Genomic DNA, 26,858 nt, shown 5'->3' on the forward strand with positions numbered 1-26,858 from the left:
CATTAGCAAAAAAATGTGTAAAATGCACATTGAGCCTCAGGACCATGATAAATATCTAAGTTGTTAAATCATCAGACAATCCTTGCTCTCCATAAGGGCATCTATTATCTTAATATATTACAGAAAATATTAAAATAGAAAAATTAGAAGCCACAAAAATGTTAACACATTCTACAGTCATTTTTAAATAACTATGTCAGAAGATATTTTGCAGCTTTTAAGCACACTATTTTTCACCATGCTCACCTGTTTGATTTCCAATCAATTTTACAGGTTCTGTTTCTAGGCCATGTAATCTGCCACTTTCTTGTCCCTCATAATCATTAGAAAGATGTTGAGCTACTTTACTGACAGTTAAGTTTGCCTGAAGCTTTTGAATTTCTGCTTCTTTCATTGCCAGTTTAATTCTAGCACAACAAAAAAGATATAAAATGTTATTAGAAAGTATTCTTTGAAATATTTCTCTCTTTGCCAGTAGTAATACCTCCTTAATATCATTCTAAAGTCTTGTTGTAATTCAGGACTCTTAAAATATACCTTAGGTCTGCAATCAGGGATTTATCTGATTCACAACAAGAGGCATAGATAGTTTCCTTTGTGGAGGAACCAGCCATCTGAAGTTTAGAGTGACGTGATTTAAACTGCAAGTTAAGAAAAAAAAACTAATGAAAAACTTTTTTTTATTTCTTTGCAATATGATAAATTAACATACTGTACAAATAGAATGTTTTGCAAGGGACATAGGTCTGAACATCCTGCCTGAGTGGGTACCTATAGATAGAGTCTTAAAAAAAATGACTTTTGGAGGGGTTATGGAGCGGCAGGCAATAAACACCTTGAAATTCAGGTCATGTATTTAGATGCCTAAATTTAGGCACTCAAGTTTGAAAATTGGAGCCATTAAATATCACACTTACGGAGGTATTGATAGTAACTCCAAAGCTGAGCTTGTTTTGCAATTTTCACTTAAAGGAATGTTAATTCTGCTTTATTTCAATGAGTGAATTTAATCCCCCAATTTTTCCAAAATTACAGTTTAGAGGGCATCTAAATAATCTATTAAATTACTAGGATAAAAAAAATTATTAACTTTTCCAGAAAAAAAGCCATTAAAAGCTATTCACTTTGAAAGTGGCATTATACAACATCTCTGAAACAGCCCACTTTGAAGATTAAATATTACAAAGAGACAGAGTTATTCAGCTTTCTTCATAACTCTGTACATTTATGGCATGAAAAACAGATGGACAAATCAGTGTCTGCCATGTACTCCTGCTTTCCAATGCTGACTCTCTGGCCCTGCTACCCTATTCACTTCCCTAGCTCATCATATTATCCTCGTCTGCCCCTGATCTTAGATTTCTTTGTGCCTCCTTCCCATCCATGCTCTACCCACCAAAGTTCTTGCAGACCTGATAAAGTTCACAAGTGAAAGTCCCAGTTTGATGAACCAGAGCTTAATTCTGGAGAACCAAATGAAGTTTGCCATTCAGAAAAAGTAGCTACAAGTTCTATTTGTCACCAAGTCTCTCCCTTGCTCTCATTGCTCCCTGCCGAGGCTATTACAGAGAACGCACTTTCACCATCTGGTAAACCTTATACTGTTCAACAGACACGAGCCCCAATATCACACAGTATTACTTAGTTGGGTTTGGAGAGTAAATCTGCCTCTGAAGAATCAATGCAGGCCAAAGAGGGAGGCAGAGCACCAATCTAGATGGACATTTATTAATCTGCTCCAGTACTGCAGTTTCTACATTCTTGAGAGTTCGTGCTCACACACATACATGTTCTTGATTCAGATGAAGATACAGTAATGTTTAATTAAACATTACTGTATCTTCATCAGTGCATCTCGGAAGCAACCAAAACAGTACACAACAGTAGACAACCCCTAACGTGCTAAGGAAAATTTCCAGATAATACCCAATTAGGAATCTACAAGGCGCACAAAGCAAATGTATAATGATGAACCAATTACTGTACCTCTTTAGATGTACCTAGTGACAACTGGGAGATAATAGTTTCCAAGGTGCTCAATTCTTCTCTTGAATCCTCAATTTCTTGATGACATAATTTTAGGCGATCATTTTGCTGTGCAATAAGTGCTTTTAGCTCTGCATTTTCACTTACTAGGGAACTTTTCTCTTTAAGTACTACTACTTTGTCATTAAGTTCACTCTCAAGCTTCAGGATCTTCTGTTCAGATTGTGTCAGCTGTGACACAATTTCAGTGTTTTTTGCCTCTAGACTCTTCATCTCTTCTTTTGCGCTATGATTCTCATCCTTTAATTGTCTACGAAAAACAAAAAAGTGTATGCAGTCTAAAGGCAATAGTTCAACAAAAACCCTAGAGGGTGGGAATTTTGCTAGGACTTTGGCTATCAGAGCCACTGGTATAAAGGCACCCCACATAAAAATTGTGTAATTATATTCGTTCATCTGAGAGTCTAAAACAGAATAACTCCATCCAACAGATGGAGAAGTTGTCATTTAGTAGTAGTCTTTTCTCAATGTCAAAAGCAGAGAAGCTAAGAAATAACACAGACTAAATTATCCTCTCGTTTTAGCACTGGTCCCTCCAGTTAAAGGCTGAAATGTTGTCAGGCTATTGGAGAGATATGGCAATGCTACTGTAACTATTCTGAAGATAGAAGAATCCAGGAACAGGACAAAACAAACATATATACATTTCAAAAAATAAAATAAAAAAAACTTACCTTAATTGTTCCTTTGTGATTTCAAGATCATTTCTATAGGCAACACATTTTTCATGCAATTTTTCTTTTTCTTTTACACAATTAATTAAATTTTTCTCTAAAATTTCTTCTTCTGCTTGAACCTAAAAACACATTGTTTTCATCATTATACAACAATTATTTAATATGTCAATAGTCAAAGAGTATTGTGACAAAGAACAAACAAATTAGGTTGCTTTATATTGCAAAAGTGCTACAGTCTCATCCTTTATAGCAAGTAGACTGGTAACCATACTGACTCTGCTGTTCAGAGGCATGGGAGAGCAGGGAAAAAGTTTTTTCTTGAGTTGACAAGAAAAAAAACCAAAAATCTCTTTGGTATTTTAGGGCCTATTCTTGGCCAGCAGTGATTTCTAGGTATGCAGCTCCACAGTATTGCCAATCTCCAAGACCAAAGAAGACTAACCAATGGCAAATTCTCCTTCAGGGGCAACTGCTGCAGGCTTATGTGATTCCTTGACTTCTTTTCTTACCCAGGAGAAAAAGTTACAAACTTACAACATAATATCTCTGGGAGATAAAATCAGGGAAATACAGTGCATGCTCAATTTCTCCCCAATTTGCTCCTGGCGTGGATTCCTCTGGGTGACTTATAGGCAGTCACGAGGGACTAAAAATGGGCCACCCTAATTCAGCACTCCTCACTGAAAGAATGCAGAGAGTGTGAAGAAGATAGTCTTGTTTAGATGTCAGATAAAAGGGGTTTTCAGCCAGTAGATTCCACACGAGGAATAGACTACCTAGCAAGATGGCCATACCTACTATTTTTTAATTTAAACACACTATGGACATATAAGTTCCCTTTGGAAGCCATTTGTTTTCTTGATAAATATAATGAATAAGTAGATATTCCTGTTGGAGGCAAGGGATAGTCTAATCAAGCCTAGGTTTCCCTTTATCCTAATTTTGCACTGATCGCCTTAGAATTTTCAAGGTCTATTCTTGAAACAAAAAGAAAAAGCTTGATTGCAAGAGTTCATTGCTTATTTTATAACGAAAAGGAGAAAAAGTGAGTTTCGTGTAATAATATATTTGTACGATACTGTTGTTGGTTGAGTTAAAACTCATCTGAATTGTTGTGACAGCCATCCCTCATTTAAGATAGCTGTGAGAGACAGCTAAGTAGCTCCACCTAAGACAAAGAGGGTATGCAATCCCACACAGTAAGCAGACATTGGTGAAGGGTTCCATAAAGTACAAGCACTGACTAAAGGGATGGGTGTGTGAGAGACAGAAACACATGCACACAGGTCAAACTGAAGGACCACAGAGAGAAGCAGAAAAAAATCCAGACAGATAGTGTGAACAAGATGTCTGAAAGAGTTTGATGCTGTGAGCAAGGAAGCCATCTTATGTTTTTTTGGTTCCTCCTGTGTTGAGAGAAACAAGATTTTGGACATTCTTTGTAAACAAAGAAGATTACATCAAAGATATCAGACCATCATTAATTTCTCCACGCAAATGGAACAATCTACAGGGCCCCAAACTTTGACTAGTCACTTGGATCAAAAGAGATATCAATACTTATCACTATCAATCAAACATTCTAAAAGACTGTTTCCTCCCAAAATCTCCCTATATATTGCTAAGGCTGCTTGTAAGAGTTGCTTTCCCCTTGTAGCCATGGCACAGGGAATTGAATATCTATTCTAAACGTCTGTCTCTACCATGGGTACTGTGATGAAGCAAATTCACTGATGTCTTCTTTGTGATTTAAAAAAAAAAATTCTTCTGCTAAGAATTTGAATTTGAGGCTGGCTACAAATATGTTTTAGCCAACTTATCTGAAGTGTGTGAATGAATTAAAAATAAGATACAATAGCTTCCTTTTCCCTCCATTTCTAATACAATAGAACCAAGACTGTTGACATTTAGCATTTAGATGCCAAACGGATTCCAGTTTCTATTTTAAATCCTAATAATGTGGCCAAAACTAGATAATCTAGTCTTACCTTTTCTAATTTTTCAGTTATTTTCTCTCTGTATTTTTTAAAAGCTTTCGTCAGTTCTTCAGCATTAAATAAAGCCTCATTTCTTTGCTGTTCAGCTCTACAAAAAAGTGCCACATTTTTAAACAAGTAAAGTACAATATGGCATAACTATCTCCCCAAATTACCCAAACTTGAAATACAAAGAATAAACTAATAGCATAAGGTAAACTGACCTTCCTTTCAAATTTTTAGTTATTTTAGATATAGTTTTTAAAATAAAATGTACTTTAACTTATTATATGAATTACTGCTTCATATTTTTAAAAAAATCAGGCATATCTGCAGATATATTAAATAAGACATCTAAGCAATAGTAAGTCTAAGAATTTAAAAGCAAAATCACTGCTGAACCCTCTCAAAATAAGCCCATGAATCAAAGCCCTCTCCTGGATCCAGGTGGCATCCACTAGATCATACATTCAAATACATCTTTGATTGTTAAATAAACAATTAAATAAACAGATTAGCATCTACCCATTTTATTTCTTCCTCTCTTTTGTCTTTAAAAACAAAATACTATTAATGATTGTTAAGACAGAGATGAAATGCCCAAACTTCTGGAAATTTAAAAGCCATTGTACTCACAAGTCCACCACATTACATTTAAGTAGTATTTTTTATTACTATTTATAATCCCAATCCAGCAAAGATTTACATATGTAAAGAACTTTATGAATTCTGAGTACTCCTGTTGACTTCATTGGAACTACTCTGAGTGTGTAAAGTTAAGCAGATGCATAAGTCTTCGCATGCTCTGGGGCTATGTTTTTACATGTATGCTTCCATATAAGTGCAGTGTGGATGAGTTAAAATTGTTGTAGCAAAAATAGACCCTGAACATGCATTTCAACTCTCAACCTTACATTGCATCAAGTTTTTTGTTTGTTTGTTTGTTTTTTAATACAAAATTAAAAAAATAGGTGTTGGCCTGTTTATTTAGTTAACAAAGGTGTGTTTTAATGTGTGATACTGAGACAAGGATCATTGGATATTGCCAGGATAAAAAAAGGACACTGTCCCAATTTAATTTGTTTTTAAGTATATAATCACCTCTTTCCTTGCTTGCTTCGTTCAATTAAATCCATTTTCAATTTTTTATATTCCTCTTTAAACCTTTGCAAAATGTGTTCTTTTTCTACCACCATTCTCTGGCTTTGGTCTAATTTATCTTCTGCATCTCTAGGAAAAGAAATTAAGAATTATTAGATAACTTTAAATTAGCAGGAAGCATTTTATATCAGAAGCATTTGTTTTGGTGGATAAAAATATCAAATAATATTTTTTTCTTTTTCAGATACGAAGTTCAATAGGTCTAGCAAGTCTGATATATGGGAAACTGTTTCACCAGCCTCTCTATCCAAAGAAAGCAATAGTTCTGTATTTGAGCTAATACAATAAAGAATAACCCAATAAAAGATATTAAGATTAAAGTTACTTATTTGGTAAAGTAAGTTTCCTCCTTATTAAACTGTGTATTTAGATTTAAATCAATTTGGGGTAGGAATGTTCATTTACTATGTGTGTTGTACAGCATCCAGCACAGTGGGGCCCTACCCTGGTCCAGGCCTCTGGGTGCCATCGCAATACAAATATATAATAAAATAAAAAATTATAATAATCAGGAAAGTCACCTTACCCAAAATTCAGAGTCAGAATTTATAATTGGCTTGGCAGAATTCGATTTTTATAATTCTGATGGGTTATATCAGTGTTTAAGAATTTTTTTTTTAGATTTTTATTCATTTAAATGTTCACAGTTGCAGAAAATTTATGTTGGGGAGGTCAGACAGTTATTTAAAGACAGTAGACATTGAAATTCAAAAAGCTAAAGCTTTATAAACCATTACCACACAAATTGTCAAGATCACGTCAAATATCCTTACCTGTTTTTACTATTCATTTGCTAGTCTATTTCTAACAAGCCTAATTCAAAAGTCTAAGAAGTTCTCAAGCAGCATTTTTCTTATTTACCTATCAGTAAATTTCAATCATCATCTATGGAAATATTTTTTCGGTGGTTCATACCGAAAATCCATGTTTACCAACAATTATCAATAAAAAAACTGATCCTTCCAAATCTATTTACAAGTCATTGCCTCCAACTGCATATATTCATTATAAGTAGAACATATATTCCACTGGTCACTACTATGTATGTTTTATCCTTGGTAATGTAAGGGGACAGAGGACTGAGTGTGTTCTTGTGAGGCACCTGTCATATTAAGCGCAAATGAAATCTTAGTGCTCTACCATGCACCATGTAAAACAATGTAATATCAGTGGCATTTTTTAACTAATGTAAAATATATTTGTGAAGAAAGTGTCTCAACTTATTCCCATAACAAGGTTTGCAGCTGCTGTGTATCTCTCTGCTTAAGCAGATCTGTTTCATGTAGATAACAAAATGAAAATGTTATTGTGAAAGAAGTGGAGTAGTTTTTATATTTGTTTGTCAGGAGAGATTTTGTTTATTTTTTCAATTATTCTATGATTTTGAAGAATACAAGTGTGTCCAAAAGAGCCAATCTAATACTACTTACACAGGCAAAGATAATTCGGCTTTGGTAGGGAGATCAGTGCCTTATAGTATAACTAAGATAGCAAATGAGGATTGTAAATCAATGTGGGGATTGATGTCCCCAAAAGTAAAGCTGACAGCCATACAAGTAGGGTGCTTTGCTTTGGCAAGTTTTCTTTGGACAGTCAGGCTTGATGGATTCTACAGTAAAAAGCAGGTATGTTTGAGAAGACGAACAAGTTTGCTCATTGTATAATGGGTACAAATATCTATATATCTGCAAGGTATACATAACCTCAATTGTAGGGGCACATTTATGTTTACCCCAGGTTATAAATTATTTATTTTATAATTCTTTAGTTTATTTTACCGAATCTTCATTACCTTCAATTCTTAGAACACATTTTCATCATGCCTCACATACACAAATAAAAAACACTAATACGGCAAAATGTCAAAGACAGATTTCAAAATTTCACAATGGTTTTTATGAAAAGCACTACATTTGGAAGCAATCCATTTTTCTCAGTTCCTGGGAAAAAGCCAGGAATTAAACAAATAGATCAAAAGGTACATAAGGAAAGGGAAAAGTACATTTACTACCTCAGGACTTTATCTTGAGCTGTAACTTCTGCTTCCAAATTTGCAATCTGTTCTTCTAACATAGGAATGCTGACTGAATGTGTACCTAAAGCTGATTCAAGAAAAGAGATCTGAAATATAAACATATTTGGAACTTCATTAAAATTTGCAAATATGCCCTAAAATGAATTGTGCAAAAAGTGTCTGTTATATATTGAATAATGCTATCTGCCTAACTGTGCTACAGAAATTGCCAGGAAACCTCCACACCATATTCACTCTGACTTCAAGCCTTTCCCTTCTGCTTAGCACATTACCAGTTCCTCTGGTACCATTCCAGTCTGTTTTGGTATGTTAAAGAATTTGTTTACAGTTGTTTCAATTTTTTCCTCCAAAAATTAATACTCCTCCATTTTTCTCTTACAAGTCAGAACAGTGAGTAATTTGTTCTTTGCAACTGTAATTTGTTCTCTCACCCCCACTAGCTGTTATCTCTTCCTCTTTTTTTTTTTCTCCATGACCTGTCCTCTGCATGGACCCTGAGCAGCACAGATGCAAAGTATAATATACTATAATCTTTATTCTGAAGACCAACATGCATAAAATAGAGTCCTTTACGTCTCAGTAACTGCGTTTCATGCTATTCCTGCAATGCTGTAGTCTGCAAAGATTTCAGTAAGATTCTATGTAAACTAAAAACAAGCAAAACATTCTCTCTTTGTCAATATACACATATGTATTTTAAAAATATAGATATTTGAATAATCTACTTCTCTCCTTGGTCTGCAATATCCCCTCATAATTCAACTTCATTTTCTCTACCTATCAGAGATGTTGCTCTTTATTTGGAAATAAGACCAGTCTTCTTCAGTTCCCAATGTAAATATGTATATAAGAGAACAATTTAGCTCAGGCAGATATACTGCAAACACATTTATATATAATGCTAAAAAAATTTTTACCAAATTACTTCTTGTACGGGTTACAGAGCATCTTTATTACTATATTTAGATTGTAATCTTTTCAGTGCCGAAACTGTCATTTTGTTCTGTGTTTCTGTTATGCACCTAGAACAATGGGGGTCTTAGTCCATGACTAGGGACAAATTAATAATTAAAAATAAGACTAATAGTATGATTGAGTATTAATGAATTTTAAATAGATTAAGCCAAGCTGAACAACCAGCATATTCTACTCAAAACTACAATATAGTTACCAATTATTTATTTTTTTAAAATGTTTGTGTTGCTAGAGACCAGATTCAATTCTTTTAAGATACCTACTCTTGTTTTTGACTGAGTCAGTTCAAAGTTGATAGTTTCCATTTTATTCATTAGAGAGTGGTTCTGGGAAGTCAAAGATGCATTTTGGTCTCGAAGTATATTCAGCTTCTCTCTAAGATGTTCATTTTCTTGTTCCATACTTTTATTAAAAGGTGTGGACACTGGGTAAGACTTGAGGTAAAAAAAAAAAGATATACATCAACAATGCATATTTGTAGGACAATCTTACTTAAGTCAGAGAAATAATACGTTTAATAAGTGATTAGCAATGTTACCATGACAATTCCCCAGTGCTTATTATATATTAGCTGAGAAGCCTAAAAGTGAAAGGATAAAGTCAAATGTTCATAAAAAATCACAAATGTGTAAAACAAATGTCATACCAAAAATAAATAAATAAATAAATAAATAAATGAAGTAAAATAATTACTTTGGTTCTGGATTTCCTTTGAGAATCCCTGCTCTGGTGGGACATTTTACCAGCACTCTTATGAGCTGAATAATTTTGAAATTCACTGCAATTGGGCTGAACAAGATCTTCCAGTGTTAGTCCCACAAACTCACTGAAATGAGAGCTGTGGACAGATTGCTCACTCGAACTAATACTAGAATCAAAAACAAAACAATAATAAGCATTCCCCCTCCAGCAGTGTTTTTACCAAATACACCTGAAACAAAACACAAATAAAGCCAGAAGTTATAATAATAGATTATAGTGAATAATATAGATTTAAACTACTAGAAAGACTTAAGGGCTAGTTCTGTTCTTACTCTTAGATACACTCATACCTTGAAAACTCTTCCCCTAGATTTTGTAGATTTCTCTCGGTTTTCCTCAGTTTACTCCTGAGTGCCTCTACATTTGCAAGCAAGAGTTCTTCTTCATCATCTTTCGTATGCAAGTCCATAAATTGGATTCCATTGGTACTGTACATTTGTCTAAAATAAGTGTCTAATATTAAAATTGAATTTAACATCATTGTACACTATTTGTGGAATGTAGCACTTATTTTTTCAATAGGCTTTGTGTATATTTGTTTTCCTTATATACATGCAAAGTCTCACTTATTGCCTCCTTTCATACCAATACAAACTTGAAAGCACAGCTATATACAATTGCTTTTACTTGGCTATTTCCTTATTCTCTTTGGTAACAAATATATTTATGTTTTAATAACTGAGAAGTGTCAGGAATGAGTATATTTGGATTACTGTGTACAAATAGGTTGATCTTTTATACAAGAAATAGAATAGGAATAGAATTGAATGAAGAAATGGTTTATTTATTATCTATAAAATATGGCACACAAATATGGCAGTAGGCATATCTGCTCTTTTAAATGAAAGAAACACTGCACTATAGAAATAACAAATATTTAACTCTCTATGCATCTCATTTATTTAAGAAAGGCCTGCATGAACATAGATATTGCAAGGTGCCCTAAGAGTCAACAAAACACACACCATTTTTGGTTTATTTTTAATCAAAGGCAGAAGTGAAATTCAGAACCTAGACCTCTCACATTGAAAACACAATGCCCCCAAGCTCTCACAATTCAGATGTGGGGACCATTAGCAAGTTGGCAACTAACTACCTTCAATGACCAGAATGGTGCACACCGAGAGAATCATCAAAAAAGATAGCCAGAACCCAAACCACATAGCAGTTTATAAGACTTATGCATTACATTACAACCAGAAAAAAAATGTTAGCTGGTACAGTCTACAGAGTACAGTTGTTATGTTTATCTCATGCAAGTGTATTTAATGATGCTTTTATCACCCAGGTATCTGTGCATCTAAGAATATCACTAATGGAACCAGATATCGTTCTCCATGTGATCTTCAAGAGTAACCCCCCAGAGTCCACCAGTGTAGTCCATGGCAAAACAAGATCAAAAGGAAAGACTGCTTCCTTGGAGGCAGATTCAGCTACTGCTGATACCTAAAATTTTAAAAGCAATGAAGGTTCAAGAGGACCCGCCACCTTGTGAACCGAATTAACAATAAGCAAACATTATACTCCTGTAACACAGGGAACAGATTATTACATCTTCCTTCTTCTCTTATGCCAGCAACACTTCAGTCATGCCTGCACTAAGCTTCATGTGAAAAGAAAGTGGACATTCTGCTAGAAATATTTAAATATATGTTCTTGCCTAACCTGTTGGTAAGCAAATAGACACAACTCCAAGTGAAATCAATGGGATTTCTTTGGTTTATAGAATCCTTCACTTCTGACTCACAGTTCAAATACAGCCCAGATTAGCACTGAAAATAGATACACCGAGATAGCTGTTTGATGACCTACACTTACTGAGTTCCTCAGCTAATGGACAACTATGCTTTAATCACAACCATCACCTTTACCTATTGATGCAAAGAGAACTGAATGGGCATGGTGGACTCTCACACTTAAAGTGGTTCCTCCCAGTCACAGAATCATAGAAGATTAGGGTTGGAAGGTACCTCAGGAGGTCCAAACCCCTGCTCAAAGCAGGACCAACCACAACTAAATCAGGCTTGAAACACATTGGCAGGCCACTGTTCTGGGGAGAGGGATCTTCACTTTCCCCTATTCCAGTAGGGAGAGGATCCCATTTCACCAGCGAGCATGCCCAGTGTGCCACTACAGTGCAGGCACACAGAGTAGACAGGCAATCAGAAGCAGGTGGGCGAGGAGGAAGACAGAAAGCTTTAGTCAGACAGGTTTCCAATGGCTTCTTTTCAGATCAGATTAGCGCCTGGCTTGTCACACAACGATTTTGTTTTAATTTGGTCTGGTGTTTTCTTTCTCCAACTCCCCCCGCCCCGTGGGAGTATTCTACTCCCAGTCCCAGCCCTGCTTCTAGGACTGACCCCCCCCTCCTCCTCCTCCGCCCCTCGCACCCTGCTCTCACCCCCTTCTTCCCTGCCCGCCCCCAGGGCCGGCCTCTCCCTTCTCCTCCTCAGCTCCCGCCTCGAAGCACAGCACTTCGCGTTGCTCAGCAGCGCTGCTCTCCGCTTCCCTCTGCAGCCCGCGGCTGGGCGAGAGCTAGAGCGGGGCCGGGCCGGGCCTGGCCTGGAGATCCCGGCGAGCCGAGCGTGGGCTGGCACCATCCCCTCAGAGAGAGACCCGGTCCCCTCTTGCGGGAGCTCCGTCCTGGGACCCTGCAGCCCAGCGACCCGGCCCCCTCCGCCTCCCATCCCCAAATAAGGGGCGGTGGGGGCTGGCTCACCGCCGGGAAAGTCCCTGGAGAGCAGCTTCTGCCACCACCCCGACCCTCACGGGGCGCGCGGCTGCTCTCTATCAACTCATACTTCGCGCTCTAAAGCTGTCCCGAAAGGCACCCCGTCTACGCCCGTTCGAACAGCGCGCGGGCCGTTAAGTTGCAAACCTAGACAGCAACAGCCCTAAACTCTGCTACTGCGCATGCGCGTTTCACCGTTCGAGCCTATTCCTTCAACCTTTGCCCCCTGGGAATGGTAGTCTGACGTCTGGGCTCATCCGCCCCCTTGAACGGGGATCGAACTACATTTCCCACAACGCCCCGAAAAATGGACATCCGAGGCGGACCTTGAAGAAAAAAAACAGCCCTTCCCCCTTTGCCCACTGGCTGGCAGCGCCGCAGTCCTGCCTCCCTGCCGCCGGTGCATTGTGGGGCGGTGGAGGTGTGTGCATACATGCACCAGTCGAGCGAGGTGGGGTGGTGTGAGAACGCTTCCGGGAGTGGGAGGAGCAGCTGCTGTGCGATTGGGTTGTGTGTTTACGGGCTGCTCCTCCCCGGACTCAGGCGCGGGCGGCTCCGTCTTGCTCACAGCCACCACCCTGGCGGCTGCTGCTGCTGCTCGTGGGCGGGGGCTCCTCCCCCGTGTCCGTGAGAACATCCTGTGTCAGCGCCTGAGCTGGGCAGAGCTGGAGCGCGCCGAGCCAGGCCCGGCACTGCCCGCGGGGATGGAGACAGTCGCAGCATCCCGCCTGCTCCTGCTCCTCCTCCACCCCGTGCTGCTCCTGCCGCCCGGTGCCTTCGGGTTCGCGCCCTCCCTGGACGGCGATTTCACCTTCACGCTGCCCGCCGGCCGCAAGGAGTGCTTCTTCCAGCCCATGCGCCAGGGGGCCTCGCTGGAGGTCGAGTACCAGGTGAGGGGGCCTGGCTCGGGTCTGGGCGACCGTGGGGTGGGCGGAGCCGGCCCTGCCTGGATCCTCTCTGCCGCGCGCGGGAGGGGGGGACCCGCCTTCCCGATGTGCAGCTTGCAGAGGCCAGCTGGCCCCGTTGCCAGGAAGATTTATTAGCCGGCCCTAAAGCTGCTTCACGAGCCGGTTACTGCAGCGATTGGCTGTAACGGGAAGTGAGAACGGGGCAGATTTCCTGCCTGCCAAGATTGCAAGTTGCTAAATAGAACTGATTTGCTCTTGTGGTGAATTTAAATGGATGGCATTAGTCATTTAATTTGTGATGCAGTCTCCTTTTCAGTTTCTCCCTTTTTTGGGGAGAGGGCATCATATGTGAAAGAAAATTCTTAAATATTCTGGTTTAGGTAAAATATAGTAATTAAACTATTTTTTATATTTTTTATGGAAGAAGTAGTGTGTAGAATTACTTTTGAATAAAATGTGCTTCTATTTAACGTTTGAAAATATGTATGTTGTGTGTTTTAGTCAGTAATCATTACAGAACATGTTGAAGACTGTAAATAAAACTACCAGGAGATTGTCATCTTAGAGAATGTACCGTTTAATAGGAAAAGTTAATACATTATTAAACACTGAAAAAGAAAAAAGAGGGGGGGGGGGAGAAGTTACTCACTGTGCTGGGTGGACAAATAGGCCGAGGAATTGCTGAGGGGACAGTGAGGTTCAGCCTAGCGTTGCCAACCTTCCAGGATTGTTCTGGAGTCTCTAGGAATTAAAAAAAATTAATCTCATTAAAGATTATGTCATGTGATGAAGCATCCAGGAATACATTCAACCAAAACTGGCAGCCCTACTTCAGCCATCTTAAGGGGGCACTGCCTGGAAACCGACCCCCTTCTCTTCCATGAAAACTTTTTGGCCAAGAGGCACATTTGTGGAAAATGCTAGATGGGCGGAGGGGGCGGGAGCTGAGGAGGAGAAGGGAAAGGCCGGGCTCTGGGGGCAGGCAGGGAAGAAAGGGTTAAAAGCAGGGCCACGCTAGATAGCCAAGAGCCCAAGTTCAAATGTTATGCAAGGATCTTTTGCACAAGAAACTTTCTGGACCTAACGCTGTCTGTCTTCCAGATTGAAAGACAGAGTGGACAGGAGCAGGCAGGCAAACAATGCTAATGAGTCATTTATGTGCAGGAGGTCAGAGGAAGATCACAATGATCCCTTCTGATCTTAAAGTCTATGAGTCTAAAAGTTTATAGAAGCAAAACAACTATGGAGTCTGTTTTAGGCAGTAAATTGGAATCTATAGTCCAGCAGTGTTAAAATAAGTAATCTGTCTCCTGCAATTCCATGGAAATATGTAGTGTTCTCTCTCAATTTCTATTGTTTTTCCCCCACTTCAGTCTGTATGATCAGTTTTATAACTTGCAATTCACTGGTTTTATAATAAAATAACTGTTTACATGACAGATTTTTATCATGTTTGCAACTAAGTTCTAACTAACATGGTTGACTCCATACACACTGCTTGTGTCCACCCACAATATTAGTGGGTGATTCCTAACTGTATGGTTGTGCCATCTTTTAACCTTGCTGTCAGGCTGCAACTGGGTCTAACACAATTCTTCTGTGTAGATAGGATCGCTTAACTGCATTTGTTTAATTAGATTAGCAAACCCTCCAACGAACAAAGGTATATTGAACTGTGTGGGGGGGAAACTCCCACAATCCTCTGCCCTGCCTTCAGGTTTCTGTATTTTTTCAGATGCATTTACACAAACACAGTTGTCCATCCTGGTACATATGGACAGGGCATCCCCACTGACAGATTGTATTGGGAATAATCCTGGAGCATGGGTGTAGTTCTGTCTGTAGAACTGACAGTGGCTTTCAATCCAGTAATATGAAGATTAGTTGTGAGCCGTTTCTGGTACAATCACAATACTTTATTTCTGCTGGCTTTTTATATTCCAATGACCTTCCCCTGTTGAATTGGATACTGCCAAATTAAAAATCACATTTCTGTCTAAAAATGTTTTTTGACTACTGTTACTAAAACTGTTATAGCTGGGAGAGATTTGAAGAGGAGAAAATATTTTTGTTTTTCATTTGTTTAATTAGTATTTGACAGTACTTTGTGTGTAGTCAGTTTCACTATTTCACCTGTAGTCTTTCCAGGATAAAAGCCTAATTATGCACGTGCTTAATTTTAAACATGAGTAGTCCCATTGAGTTATCTGTCTTCTCCTGCTGAGTTCCCCAGGAACAGTGAAGAGAAAAGCATTTTTTTTAAATGGTGAAAAATACTATTTTAAATCCATAAAAATTGGGTTGAAGGTGTTCTGCACCTCTCAGAGGCAGGCCTTACTTTAACTAAGGCCTTGTCTTGTCTACACTAGAAAGTTTTGTCAACGATAATTATATCCATGATAAAAAGTGCTATAATAACAGCGCTCATGCCCATCCACACAACACTCGTTTTGTCACCAAAATGCATCCACACTTGTTGCTGAAGTATCGTCAGTGAGAGCAATGCATCGTGGACAGCTATTCCACCATGCAACTCAGCACCTTCTGCCGCTAGGAATTATCAGATGGGGGAGAGGAGCGTGGAGCAGCATGGGTGCTGGGTCAGCACCCCATGGTGCATTGTGTTTCCGTACCAACAGTCATTGCATTGCTGGCAGCGAATTATGCCATTTTTCCAACGGCTCTCTGCTGTTTCCTGTGCACCCACTATTTGTATCCAAATCTGGATCCTGCACTACTTTCCACTGTTGCTTTCAGTGTTCTGAACACATCGCGGCTGCTCACGCAGTACATCATGAGCTCCAAATCAGAACAGGAATCCAAGGAGCCTGACTTATTGAGTAACATGCAGACAAACAGCACCGCATTACTATTATTCACAGAACATCGGCATACAGTGAACCGCCACTTCTGGGTGTGTGAGAAAAGCACTGAGTGGTGGGATCGCATCATTATGCAGGTCTGGGATGACGAGTAATGGCTACAGAACTTTCGAATGCGCAAAGCCACCTTCTTGGAACTTCGTGTGGAGCTGACTCCTGCCCTGCAGCATAAGGACACCAGATTGAGAGCTGCCCTCTCTGTGGAGAAGTGTGTCGTGATTGCCGTGTGGAAGCTGGCAACTCCAGATTGCTACCAGTCAGTCGCTAATCAGTTTGGAGTTGGCAAGTCCACCGTTGGAGCTGTGTTATTGCAAGGGTGCAGGACCATTAATTGTATTTTGCTGTGAAGGACTGTGACTCTGGGCAATGTGCGTGAAATAGTGGAAGGATTCGCAGCGATGGGATTCCCTAACTGTGGCGGGACAATAGATGGGACGCATATTTTGTCGACAAAACTCTCTAGTGTAGACCAGGCCTAAAATCCTTTCTTCATAGAACAAGCACCATACAGGCAGCAGCAGTATACACTTCTCATTGTCCCGCCAGTGTTCCTCAAACCTGACCTGAGTCCATGGTCATTTAATCATTCGTCTTGCTGCTGAGAATGCAGCAGTTCCAACAGATGCTATAGTCTCAATTTTTTTTAAGTATGTCCAAAAAAATGTCTAATTGTAACTAGTTTAAGGTGATTCAACCTAAATAGCTCTGTCCATGGCCCTGCTTGAGCAATAACCAAAAATCTAACAATCTTTGGATGTTTTTGTTTAATTTAAAAAAAATCAAAGCAGACAAAGTAATTGAAATGCCCCTTTCCCATTTATTACAGAGGGAACAAATACTTAACTCTCATAGGTCTTTTGATCCTATCAAAGATCCATGTTCCACTATTGATTCCCCAAGCCATCTTTATATCTTCCAGGAGTATTCATTAGTTTTTTAGTTTGCATAAGTGGAAAGGATTCAAGTTTTGCTTCTACGTGTTTAATATTGAAATGTTATCCACTGTTTTAATTACGAATTGTAAATGCATAAAGAGCGAGAATAGTTTCTCTCTGACCAAAATTCTCCAAAGACATGTTCACAACATATAGTAGAACAATATGAAATTGAGATTCTGATCCAGTGTGTGCAGATCATATCACAATATTAAAGTTGTAACACTACTTATCTGTTCATTCTGGTCATCTTTTTCTTAATTATTTTCTTCTACCTCCTTCCTTTCTGTAAACCTCCAATCCTGCACCTACTGAGGTAGGTCATTGTGAGTTTTGCCACCGACTTCAGTAGGACCAGGATTGGGTCCTGAGTGAGGCAGGCCTAGTCTACACTTAAAAGTTGTACCAGTTTAACTGTTTTGGGGAGAAGTAGTGGTTTGTTTGTTTGTTTGTTTGTTTTTGTTTTTGTTTTTTTTTTAAACCAAAATAGTTATAGTGGTAAAAGTCCTAGTGTGAACCAGTAATACCAGTGTAAAGGTGACTTATACCAGTATATTTATTTTCCTTCTCATGTGGGAATAACTAGGCCAGCATAAAGAGCACCTTTGTACCAATATAACTGCATCCATACTGGTATAATTAAAACAGTACAACTTTCTAGAGTTGACAGACTAAAAGGGTGTGATCCTGTGACATGCTAAATGCCTTCAGTTCCTTTTAAATTTGATGAGAGATGAGAAAGCTCAGCATCTTACTGGATTGGAATTTACCTAAATCTGCAGTACTTCACTGACAAGCAGAAAACTACAGAAATCCCCTCTTCTATAGCTATACTTAATGTGATGAGTTGCATGTCTCCTGCATTATTAACTCTGATCCAACAAGGAAGTCCTTGGGTTGTTCTCCGTGACTTGAAACCTTGTTAGAACCCTCTTTAAATACTATTCTTGTCAGAAAATTTCTAGGTATGATCTAAATTATAAAGCCTTATCTACTCTGAGATTTTTTTCTTAAAATTTCCCACCATTTAACCAACACTGGTACCGCTCCACAAGTGAAATCTATAATGGAAGTGCTAGTGTAGATCAGTGGTTCTCAAAGTGGGGGGTGGGCAAGAGATGGATCATGAGGGGGGTGCAGAGCAGGGGACAGAGCCGGTCCAGCTCCATGCTCCCCGGAGATGGAAGCAGCCGCCGTCAACCTCCTCCTGCAGCAGCAGCAGCCCCCTGCCACCGCCGGGCACACTTCTTGCACTGCTGCTCCCCACATTGCTGCTGCTATGCTCCCCACTTCCCATGCTGTAGGCCCTGTTTTTTTCTGAAAGGGAGAGGTTTGGGGGAATGGGGGCACAATTGTTAGGGCCTACAGTGCAGGAAGCACGCTCATAACAATCGCGCCCCTCCTTCCCCCAAACCCACCCCTTTCAGGAAAAAAATGGCCTACAGTGTGGGAAGCGCAGGGGGGAGAGGGGGGTCACTATTGTTAGACAAAAGTCCATAGGGGAGGCTCCATTTAAAGAGTTTGAGAACCACTGGTGTAGACCATCTGCTGGTGTTTTTACTACCATGCTATCTAACCCTGCTCAGAGCAGGTCTAGGTGACAATGAATAAAAATTCCTTCAGTGCCTTGTCTATCCTAGTTCTCCCACCATTACTACCATTGGTGGAATTGCATTAGAGAAAGCAATGGTAGAAAGTGTTAGGAAAAAGCTCAGTTTATTCATTTCCTAACATGATTGGGTCATATCTATGCTGGAATTTAAAACAGTGTAGCACCTTTCTGGCGAAAACCTGATTCTAGTTAACTTGGTTTGAACTCTAATGTAGATGTATTCACCCTTTACATTTTCTCTGTATCAGTTCTTTTATATAAAATGTTCATTTTCAACAACTCAGACAGGAGTTTCCATTTTTTTTTGTGTTGACTGACTTCACAGGTTTTAGACGGAGCAGGATTAGATGTTGATTTTTACCTGGAATCTCCAAAAGGTGAAATCCTAGTTTTTCATCAGAGAAAATCAGATGGAGTCCACACGTAAGTCTAAAATCTCCAAATTTGAACCTCAGAATTATATATAGTAGTATTATAGTTGCTTCAAACAAATACAAAACTTAAGAGTTGAGTATTTAACATCATGGTTGTTCTTAATGGCCGTAAAAACTGGCTATGGTGTTAATCTAAATCACTTCTTGAATGCAGAATATAAGAAGCTTGTTAGTGTGATTAGTGCAAAATGCTTGATACATACATGGTTCACATGCTTGTTGTTTAATTTGTTTTTTTTGATATTATAGGCTTTTTAACAAAGCAGCTTGAGCACACCAGTATTTCATAGAGGTACTCTTAATTTTGTGTTAGTCTATTAATACTTCCTAGATACGTTCTTCCAGGAGTGAAGGATTTATTTGACTTGCAATGGTGGTTGTCTGTTTATTGCTAGTCAGCAGCTAAGCACTCCTTATTGTGGAGGTCCAGGTCTTTGCTGCAGGGTGTTTTCTCTGTACTAAAGTAACCTAGTCGCCATTTCAAGTAATCATTTATCTGGCATGGTAGCAGTCCGATCTTTTTCCAGGGTTTGATGTGGTTTGTGTTTTTAACAATGATATAAAATTTATTTTCTCAAATATTTGGGGCCCAGTGTTGGTACAATTAAAGTCAGTTAACTTCAGAGGAGTAGGGACCATTTATAAAGACTAAGTTTCTATCTTCTCTCTGCTCCTTTTGCAGCCAGTGGTCAATTTAAACTTTTAAAAGGTATTTCTATTTTCCATAGTTATAAGAAGTGGCTGCTGTCTTTTATTTTTAAAAGTGGTTGTGAGCATTAATCTTTCAAAGCTTTAATTTTTAATTTTTTTTTTTTTAATAAAAATGAAGGGAAGCTACTACTCATCATCCTAAGACTTAAGATCATCTGAGCTTGTTTTCTTAGAAAAACTTGTAACTTATGGTTGTGCTATGTCATTCCATAGTGTGTCCTCGCATTTCATTTATTTCTATTTCTATATAGCATATTTAATTATTTCTCATTGCATGATTGTCATAATGATAAGAGAGAATGTTAAAAAAAATTAACTTTAGAGCCAGCATTAAAAATACAGTTCAGTTTAAAGATGTTTGCTTATACACAGGGTGGAAACAGAAGATGGCGATTACATGTTCTGCTTTGACAACACATTCAGCACTATTTCAGAAAAGGTGATTTTCTTTGAACTGATCCTAGATAATATGGGAGAAGGAGGACAAGAACAAGAAGACTGGAAAAAGTACATTACAGGCTCAGACTTGTTGGATATGAAACTTGAAGATATTCTGGTAAGTATTCTGCTGTACAGGATCAGTTGTTTGAGTGTCTGAAAGACTTATGTTATCATTCTGTCCTGTGAATATGCTTTAGTCTTGTTCTACTGTGAGGGCCTGAGCAGCTGGGATAGCACAGCTGCTCACTCTCTCCTCACAGTGGCACATTAAGCACAGGCCCCCCTCAAAAGGAGACAGAGTGAACATAAAGAGCAACACTGGGCATTAGAAGATCTGGATTCTAGTTCCAGTTCTGCCATGGACTTCTTGTGTGGCCCAGGGCAAGTGATTTAATCTCTCTACGTATGTCTACACTACAGCTAGACACCCATGGCTGGCCTATGCCAGCTGACTTGGGCTAAGGGGCTGTTTAATTGTGGTGTAGATTTTTCAGGTTCAGGCTGGAGCCTGGGCTCTAGGCCTTGTGAGATCGGAGGGTCCCAGAGCTTGGGCTGCAGCCTGATCCCAAATGTCTACATCACAATTAACAGCCCCTTAGCCTGAGCCCTGCGGGCCCAAGTCAGCTGGCTCAGGCCAAACATCAGTGTCTAAATGCAGTGTAGGTGTACCCTAAGTGTCTGTCTGTTTCCTCTGTGGGTATTAACTGGCGTAGGGAAACTTTGAGGCTTAGCTTAATGTGATTTAATAAGTTGGTTGGATGAAAGGCACTACAAAAGAGCACAGTATTACTAATTAAAACAGATTCGTGTGGTGTTTGTGATTTTAGACCTACAGCAATTAACTTAGCATTCACGTAGATATACAATTTGGGATCAAGCTCATCTTGAGTGAGCAAGGGATTTGAAGGCACACTGTCATAAATCTGACCCATTTGATAGCTATATATACACAAATGTAAAGTGACCTCTCACCCGTAAAATAAGCAAACATATTCTCTAGAAGAACAACAATGCTTCTGCGCACCTCAGCGATGGTTGTGTTTCAATGACTGACAAAGCTATTACTACCTACACTTACCACACAGCTAATTAAGCCTCATATGTTAACATTTGTAAAGCAGTTGGATGATGATTGCTGTATAAATGCATATCATTCTTAGGCAGGGGCACAGTGAGTGAGAGAAGTCATCACACTGACTTGGATATAAGCCAGGCCCAATTCCCAAAAGTTGCCCTGAAATGTTGGCACAAACTTCTGTTTTATATGTTTGTATACACAGAACTTTGTTTTTTTTTCTTCCAAGGGGGGTTTTGTTTAATCACAAAGCATATGTAATCCTAGATGTGCCAGTGGATAAATTCATTTTGCATATTGTTTCATCAAAAGCATCTTCCGTAGCCCTGAGGGTGGTTCTTCTTGTACGCATCCACTGCCCTGCTACTTGAGGCCCAACAACAGTTGTCTTCTTTCCAGATGGCAGACTGGATGAGAAATCAGTGTGTGTCTGTGCCTCACCTTACATAGTTGGAAGGGACTATGTATCCAGTAGTCTGAGTCCTTTCTCCCCATAATGGGAAAGGGGACCATCTGACCACTAGCTAAAAGCTGGTAATTCTCCTCTCACAGAGATGCTTTGTTTAGTTTCTGTGGTAGAATCAGAAGCACTTGTTGGACATATGCTCTTGATGTGTCTCATAATAATGCTATGGGATAACTTATTCCCATCTTGGCAGAAGTGCCCTATTCACTATATAGTGTAATGGGAATTAATTGTCATTGAACAATTAACACAGATGGGGAAAGAAAGCTGTAAGAGAACTAATACTTCCAAACAGTGGCTTAGCTGTTTATCTGAGTAATACAGCCAAAGGGCAAACTGAGGACTCAGCCTTGGAGGGATGTAGATGAGAGGTGGGGGGAAAAGTGTTAATCCAGCAGCAGAACTGCTGAACATGGTATTTTGTTGATGATGATGATATACAACAATGTAAACTGAAGGGAGGGGCTGCTGTAAGCTTGTTAAATTGGCAAAGATAGTGGGCATGGCCTAATGTAGGTCCCGAGCCCTGGAGGAAGTGCCTGAGAGGGATTCTATTTTCACAGAGCCCTTAGAAATGTTTGTGTTGTGGGCTGGCCCTCATGGCTGCCCTACTCCCCCCACTCCCACTTCCACCCCCCATGCGGCTCTTAAGCACAGTTGAATCAGAGTAACTGAAAATCCTAATTCTGGGCACTACATACATCATTTGCATTAAGTGGTATCACTTAGACTATGTCTACACCACAATTTATTTCAGTATAATTTAGCTTGCTCAAGGGTGTGAATAATCCACACCCCGGAGTGACATAAATTATACCACCTAGTAAATGCTGATGTAGACAGTGCTATGTCAGTGGGAGAGCTTCTCCTGCTGACCTAGCTACCCCCTCTCACAGAGGCAAGAGTTAAGCTGATGCGTGAGAGCTCTCCTGTCGTCTTAGAATGTCATCAGAAGCACTGCAGTTGTGCCACTGTAAATGATGTAGTATAGACAGTGTATAGGTGTTTGTCTATCTCCACTGCTTCCATCCCAGTCACAGCTTTTTCCACTTCCCTGGTATTTAGTTCACTAGGTGCAGAAGCTTGTTCACATTACTAGGCCCATTTTTTTCAAACTGGTGTGTAAGTTTGTTTACATAAACTTGAAGCAAATACTGAGTCATGAACAGTAAGGCTGTGCCTGCGCTTGTTTTGGTAGTGCTTAGCAGGCTACAGTATTGAGCCCTGAACTTGCTTGCTGATAGTTAAGCAGAAGAAACAGATGGCTACTAAAAAAACAACAGCAGCATGCATTAAGAATTTATTTACAAAAGTATTTGCTGTCTCACCCACTACTCAGCCATGTTGAAAATGATCTAGTTGATGTATCAGGTCCTATTTCTTAGGAAAAAGATCCGGTTTTCATTTTATTATGAGAACCAGCACTATTTAAGAAGCCAAATCCTTTGTTTGTTTTAAATACATTTTAAAATAGTTGAAAATTAGATGATCCTTCACTTCCCAAATGAAGTGAAAGATAATTAGAAACATTAATGACAATTTCTAAAGCAGTATAAAGATGGAGGATTAATGATGCCAATAACTTTTTGCCAGTAGAACACAGAATCTGAGTTCATGTTCAGACAATAGGTCGGCTACTCCTTTTAAACTGGGGGTTGTATGAATACATAGGAGAAAGCAGTCAACAGAATAAGCAGTAGGAAAACACTCTTAAGAAATAGTTACCCATAACCTTAAACTTTAACTGCTATGTCAATAGGTGCCATATAAATCAAAAAACATCATAAAGTGCACTAACGCGGGCTCACTTTGTATTAAAGTTGGTCAGCTAATCCACCTGAGAACACTTAGTTTTATTCTGCAGTCCAGTTGTGCAGAGCGGAACTGTTCATGAGCCATCTGATAAAAACAGACCTTTACGATATCTTAAAAATACAGGTTTGCAATGAGGCTGTATTAAATCCAAATAATAGTTTTGGTTTATGTCCCATCTAGTTCTACACAAAATATAGTGCTGGTTTAGAAAATTTAATCTAAACGTAGAGGACAAACAGTGTAGCTGCCCTATTAGATATTTGCTTAATGCAGTACATTACAGGACATGGTCATTAGATAGGGGACTGTTTCTGTGGGCCTCAACTTTGGACTTAAGGTTCCACATTGGTCTGACACAGACCAACTTTGTTTACATTTCAGGCATTCTGTGTAGTCCAGCTACTTGTATGGGTGGCTGCGGAGGATTGAAGAATCTCTCTCTCTTTCTTCCCTGCCTAGATGGGTGGGGTTTTTTAAAAAGCCATGGATTATTTTTTTAATTTGTCAAGGTGGCTGGAGCCTGGGATAAGTGTCTTATGTATTTAAATTCAAACATATGAAAATATACACAATAAGGCTAACAAAAAATAATCAAAGTCCATAATGTGTAATATTCATAAGCAAAGTAACTGTCACCTAACCAAGAAATGAAAAGGTGTGTAGTGACACATGAACAAATTAAAACCAGCAATGTGAATGGTGTTTTTTAAAGTGAGATGTGATATGTATTTATATTAGCAGAAAATATTTGTTTCCTTCTAAATGCTTTTACATTCTAAAAATACTATTCTGTTACTTACCAGGAATCCATCAACAGTGTCAAAGCTAGATTAAGCAAAAGCCTCCAGATTCAGACCCTGCTCAGAGCATTTGAAGCTCGTGATCGAAATATACAAGAAAGCAACTACAACAGAGTGAATTTCTGGTCCATGGTCAACTTGGGAGTAATGGTAGTGGTTTCAGCTGTTCAGGTTTACATGCTAAAAAGTCTTTTTGAAGATAAGAGGAAAAGTAGAACTTAACAGCTAGTGTAATCATTGCAATAACCAGTGAAGAGGGGGAAATGCAATAAATTGCTACAGAAAAAGACTGATGTTACCTTGCCCTTGTTTTAAATAGATGCTATAATCAGGTTCTTGATTCACATGTGACTAACATGAACAGAATACCTTTCCCCTGTCCTTCCATTTCCACAAGTGCTACTAACAGTCTTAATGGTGCATCTATTTTTTTGTTTTTTTGCATTTGTAATGACTTACTACATTATGCATAAGACACAGGTGGGTAGATCAAATACAAAGCAAAATGTTAATACCTACCATATAGTCATCTTGTGAGTCACTTGAAAACCTATGTCCACCTAAATACTAATTTGTTTACAATTTTTTAAATAAGCATTGAGTAAAGTTACATATGTGCCAAAGGGTTTGCAGGATTGAGGCCTCTCTAAGTAGTCTGTAGCTATTGTCAGTTCTCCATAATGTGAATATGTAAGTTCCTCCAAAACCCTCAAATGAGGAGCCTTTATTGTACAGCATAATACAGAAACACTGGGTTAACATTTGTGAAGTGATTACAATGAGAACTTATTTTTTCACCTTTATATACATCAGTACTTTAAAGAGATAGTTAATGTGAAATTTAGTCAATTTTAAAAATAGTAGCAGGTACTATGCCTGCCCTGGAGTCCGCCTGCCACTTGTGATTTTACAATCCCATTTTCCTGTTTAGTTCATTGGTGCTGTGTGAAAGGTCCACTGAAACAGCAAAATTGACTACACAAAATAGTCAAATGCACAAAGTAAAATGGAAATATTTAATCTTTTAGTTATTGTAATCTTAGATATTACTTTTAATGAGATAAATTCAGACAAGAGTTTCTTCGGATGACTGTTTCTTTAATAGTTAAGTAAAATTGTTTGGAAATGTTACCTTGACATTAAACGTTTACTTCCAAAATCCTTTTTCTATTACGAATTTTGCTAAGATGTTTTGCTACTTAAGATCATGCAAGTTTATGCCACAACTTGTGGAGTAGCAGTTCATCAACAGCAGAGCTAAAGTTGTTCAGCCAAACCCTCCCCACAACAAAACATCTACAAATCTGTAGTCATGTACCTATTTTCATTCTGCTCCCATGAGTAGTCCTATTACATTAAAGGGGACTACTGGCCTAAGTAAAACCAACAAGATTTGGTCCTAAATTTTGAGATTGTTGGCAGCATGAATGGACTCTGCAAGGTAATGCTCAATCACACAAGCAATTTGTTATCTCTTTCAAAGAAGGAAATGGCTTGCATCAAAGCTGGCATTTCTTTCTGCTGAGGGCATGGAAAATACATCTCAGCTGTACATTATTTTTTGTCATAAATGTACTCTAAAATATTAAGGTTATATTTTTAAAGTGTTTTGTAATCAGCCTAGATTCAAGCCAGTGAAAGTGCCCATAGAAATTATATTAGCTCTGAAAGTCCATGTTAAGGCTACTAGGGCTGCACCACTGATCACATCAGTTGTTTTTAAAAAAAAGCTAGAAAAAAACATTTAAAATCTAGGTATAGAAGTGTACTGCCTATGTTAAGTGAAACACTGCAACTAGACTGTCTCCTTTGTGATCACATCTGTCTGAAGGTCAGTACAGTAGAGGGCCCAGTATTATCTTCTTAGAAGTAGATAGGGAAACATTTTGTTCAGTGCAACAGACTGATGAAAATACAGTCAGTGTGGCATAGGTCTATTAGCAAGGGTAATCATATATAGATATTACACTTCAATTTCAGATGTGTGAATGAAGCCTAGCAATAACCATTTTAAGGAAAAAGATTGAAAAAGATGCTGCTTACTGTATATGACTTCAGTGCCTGCTGGACCATTCTCCCCTCCCCACAGTTGTATACAAAAACAAAACCTTCTACTTCCCTTTGAGAATCCTAAGCATCCTCCAGACTTTACACTCTCTGCTCCAAATGCCATCTCTTACTCTGGGAGCATAATATAGTAAAAATCTCATTCCATGGGCAGGTTACATCTTTCTATCACTAAGGGAGGTGCATTTGATCTCTACCTAATCATAATTTCAGTGGGGATTCACTGTCCATCCCCTCCTAGCTCCAGCTCTTCTGTGTGGTGGAAATTTTGATCATACAGTGTTGTTGGAAATGGGTCAAGTTGGGTATCACACTGCACAGCAGTTGTGTGAAATACCATGTGCTCCCA

General features: G+C 38.9%; 2 protein-coding genes across 6 annotated transcripts in view; one reads left to right on the forward strand and one right to left on the reverse strand.

Moving 5' to 3' along the window:
- The window catches only part of CCDC18 (coiled-coil domain containing 18), a 55,578-nt gene extending 42,780 nt beyond the window's left edge, over positions 1 to 12,798 (reverse strand). For 3 of the 5 annotated variants that reach the window (XM_067538456.1, XM_067538455.1, XM_067538457.1), the window contains exons 1-11: positions 12,581 to 12,798; positions 9,923 to 10,072; positions 9,564 to 9,738; positions 9,134 to 9,304; positions 7,872 to 7,981; positions 5,801 to 5,929; positions 4,712 to 4,808; positions 2,721 to 2,842; positions 1,987 to 2,296; positions 538 to 641; positions 247 to 407 (exon numbers count right to left, since the gene is read on the reverse strand). In XM_067538456.1, coding sequence (XP_067394557.1) covers positions 247 to 407; positions 538 to 641; positions 1,987 to 2,296; positions 2,721 to 2,842; positions 4,712 to 4,808; positions 5,801 to 5,929; positions 7,872 to 7,981; positions 9,134 to 9,304; positions 9,564 to 9,738; positions 9,923 to 10,072; positions 12,581 to 12,798 — 1,747 coding nt within the window. Of the gene's footprint in view, positions 1 to 246; positions 408 to 537; positions 642 to 1,986; positions 2,297 to 2,720; positions 2,843 to 4,711; positions 4,809 to 5,800; positions 5,930 to 7,871; positions 7,982 to 9,133; positions 9,305 to 9,563; positions 9,739 to 9,922; positions 10,073 to 12,580 lie in introns of those variants that run through there. The other 2 variants (XM_067538458.1, XM_067538459.1) reach the window with 2 other exon arrangements.
- Positions 12,799 to 12,931: 133 nt separating this feature from the next.
- Positions 12,932 to 26,411, forward strand: TMED5 (transmembrane p24 trafficking protein 5). The gene is made up of 4 exons (XM_067538460.1): positions 12,932 to 13,253; positions 19,026 to 19,123; positions 20,218 to 20,401; positions 24,446 to 26,411. Exons 1-4 carry the CDS (start codon positions 13,068 to 13,070, stop codon positions 24,662 to 24,664), a joined length of 687 nt encoding a protein of 228 aa, XP_067394561.1. The 5' UTR covers positions 12,932 to 13,067; the 3' UTR covers positions 24,665 to 26,411.
- The last annotated feature ends 447 nt before the right edge of the window (positions 26,412 to 26,858 follow it).

This window comes from Emydura macquarii, unplaced genomic scaffold, assembly GCF_026122565.2.
Source record: "Emydura macquarii macquarii isolate MOO-44397 ecotype Brisbane River unplaced genomic scaffold, CSIRO-AGI_Emac_v2 contig_480, whole genome shotgun sequence".
NCBI classification, from domain to species: domain Eukaryota; kingdom Metazoa; phylum Chordata; order Testudines; family Chelidae; genus Emydura; species Emydura macquarii.

Excerpts from the sequence above, each read along its gene's own strand:
- TMED5 (XM_067538460.1), top strand. The coding sequence starts at position 13,068 with ATGGAGACAGTCGCAGCATCCCGCCTGCTCCTGCTCCTCCTCCACCCC. Across the intron at positions 13,254-19,025 it reads CGCTGGAGGTCGAGTACCAG|GTTTTAGACGGAGCAGGATT; the intron begins GTGAGGGGGCCT and ends CTGACTTCACAG. Across the intron at positions 19,124-20,217 it reads AAATCAGATGGAGTCCACAC|GGTGGAAACAGAAGATGGCG; the intron begins GTAAGTCTAAAA and ends GCTTATACACAG.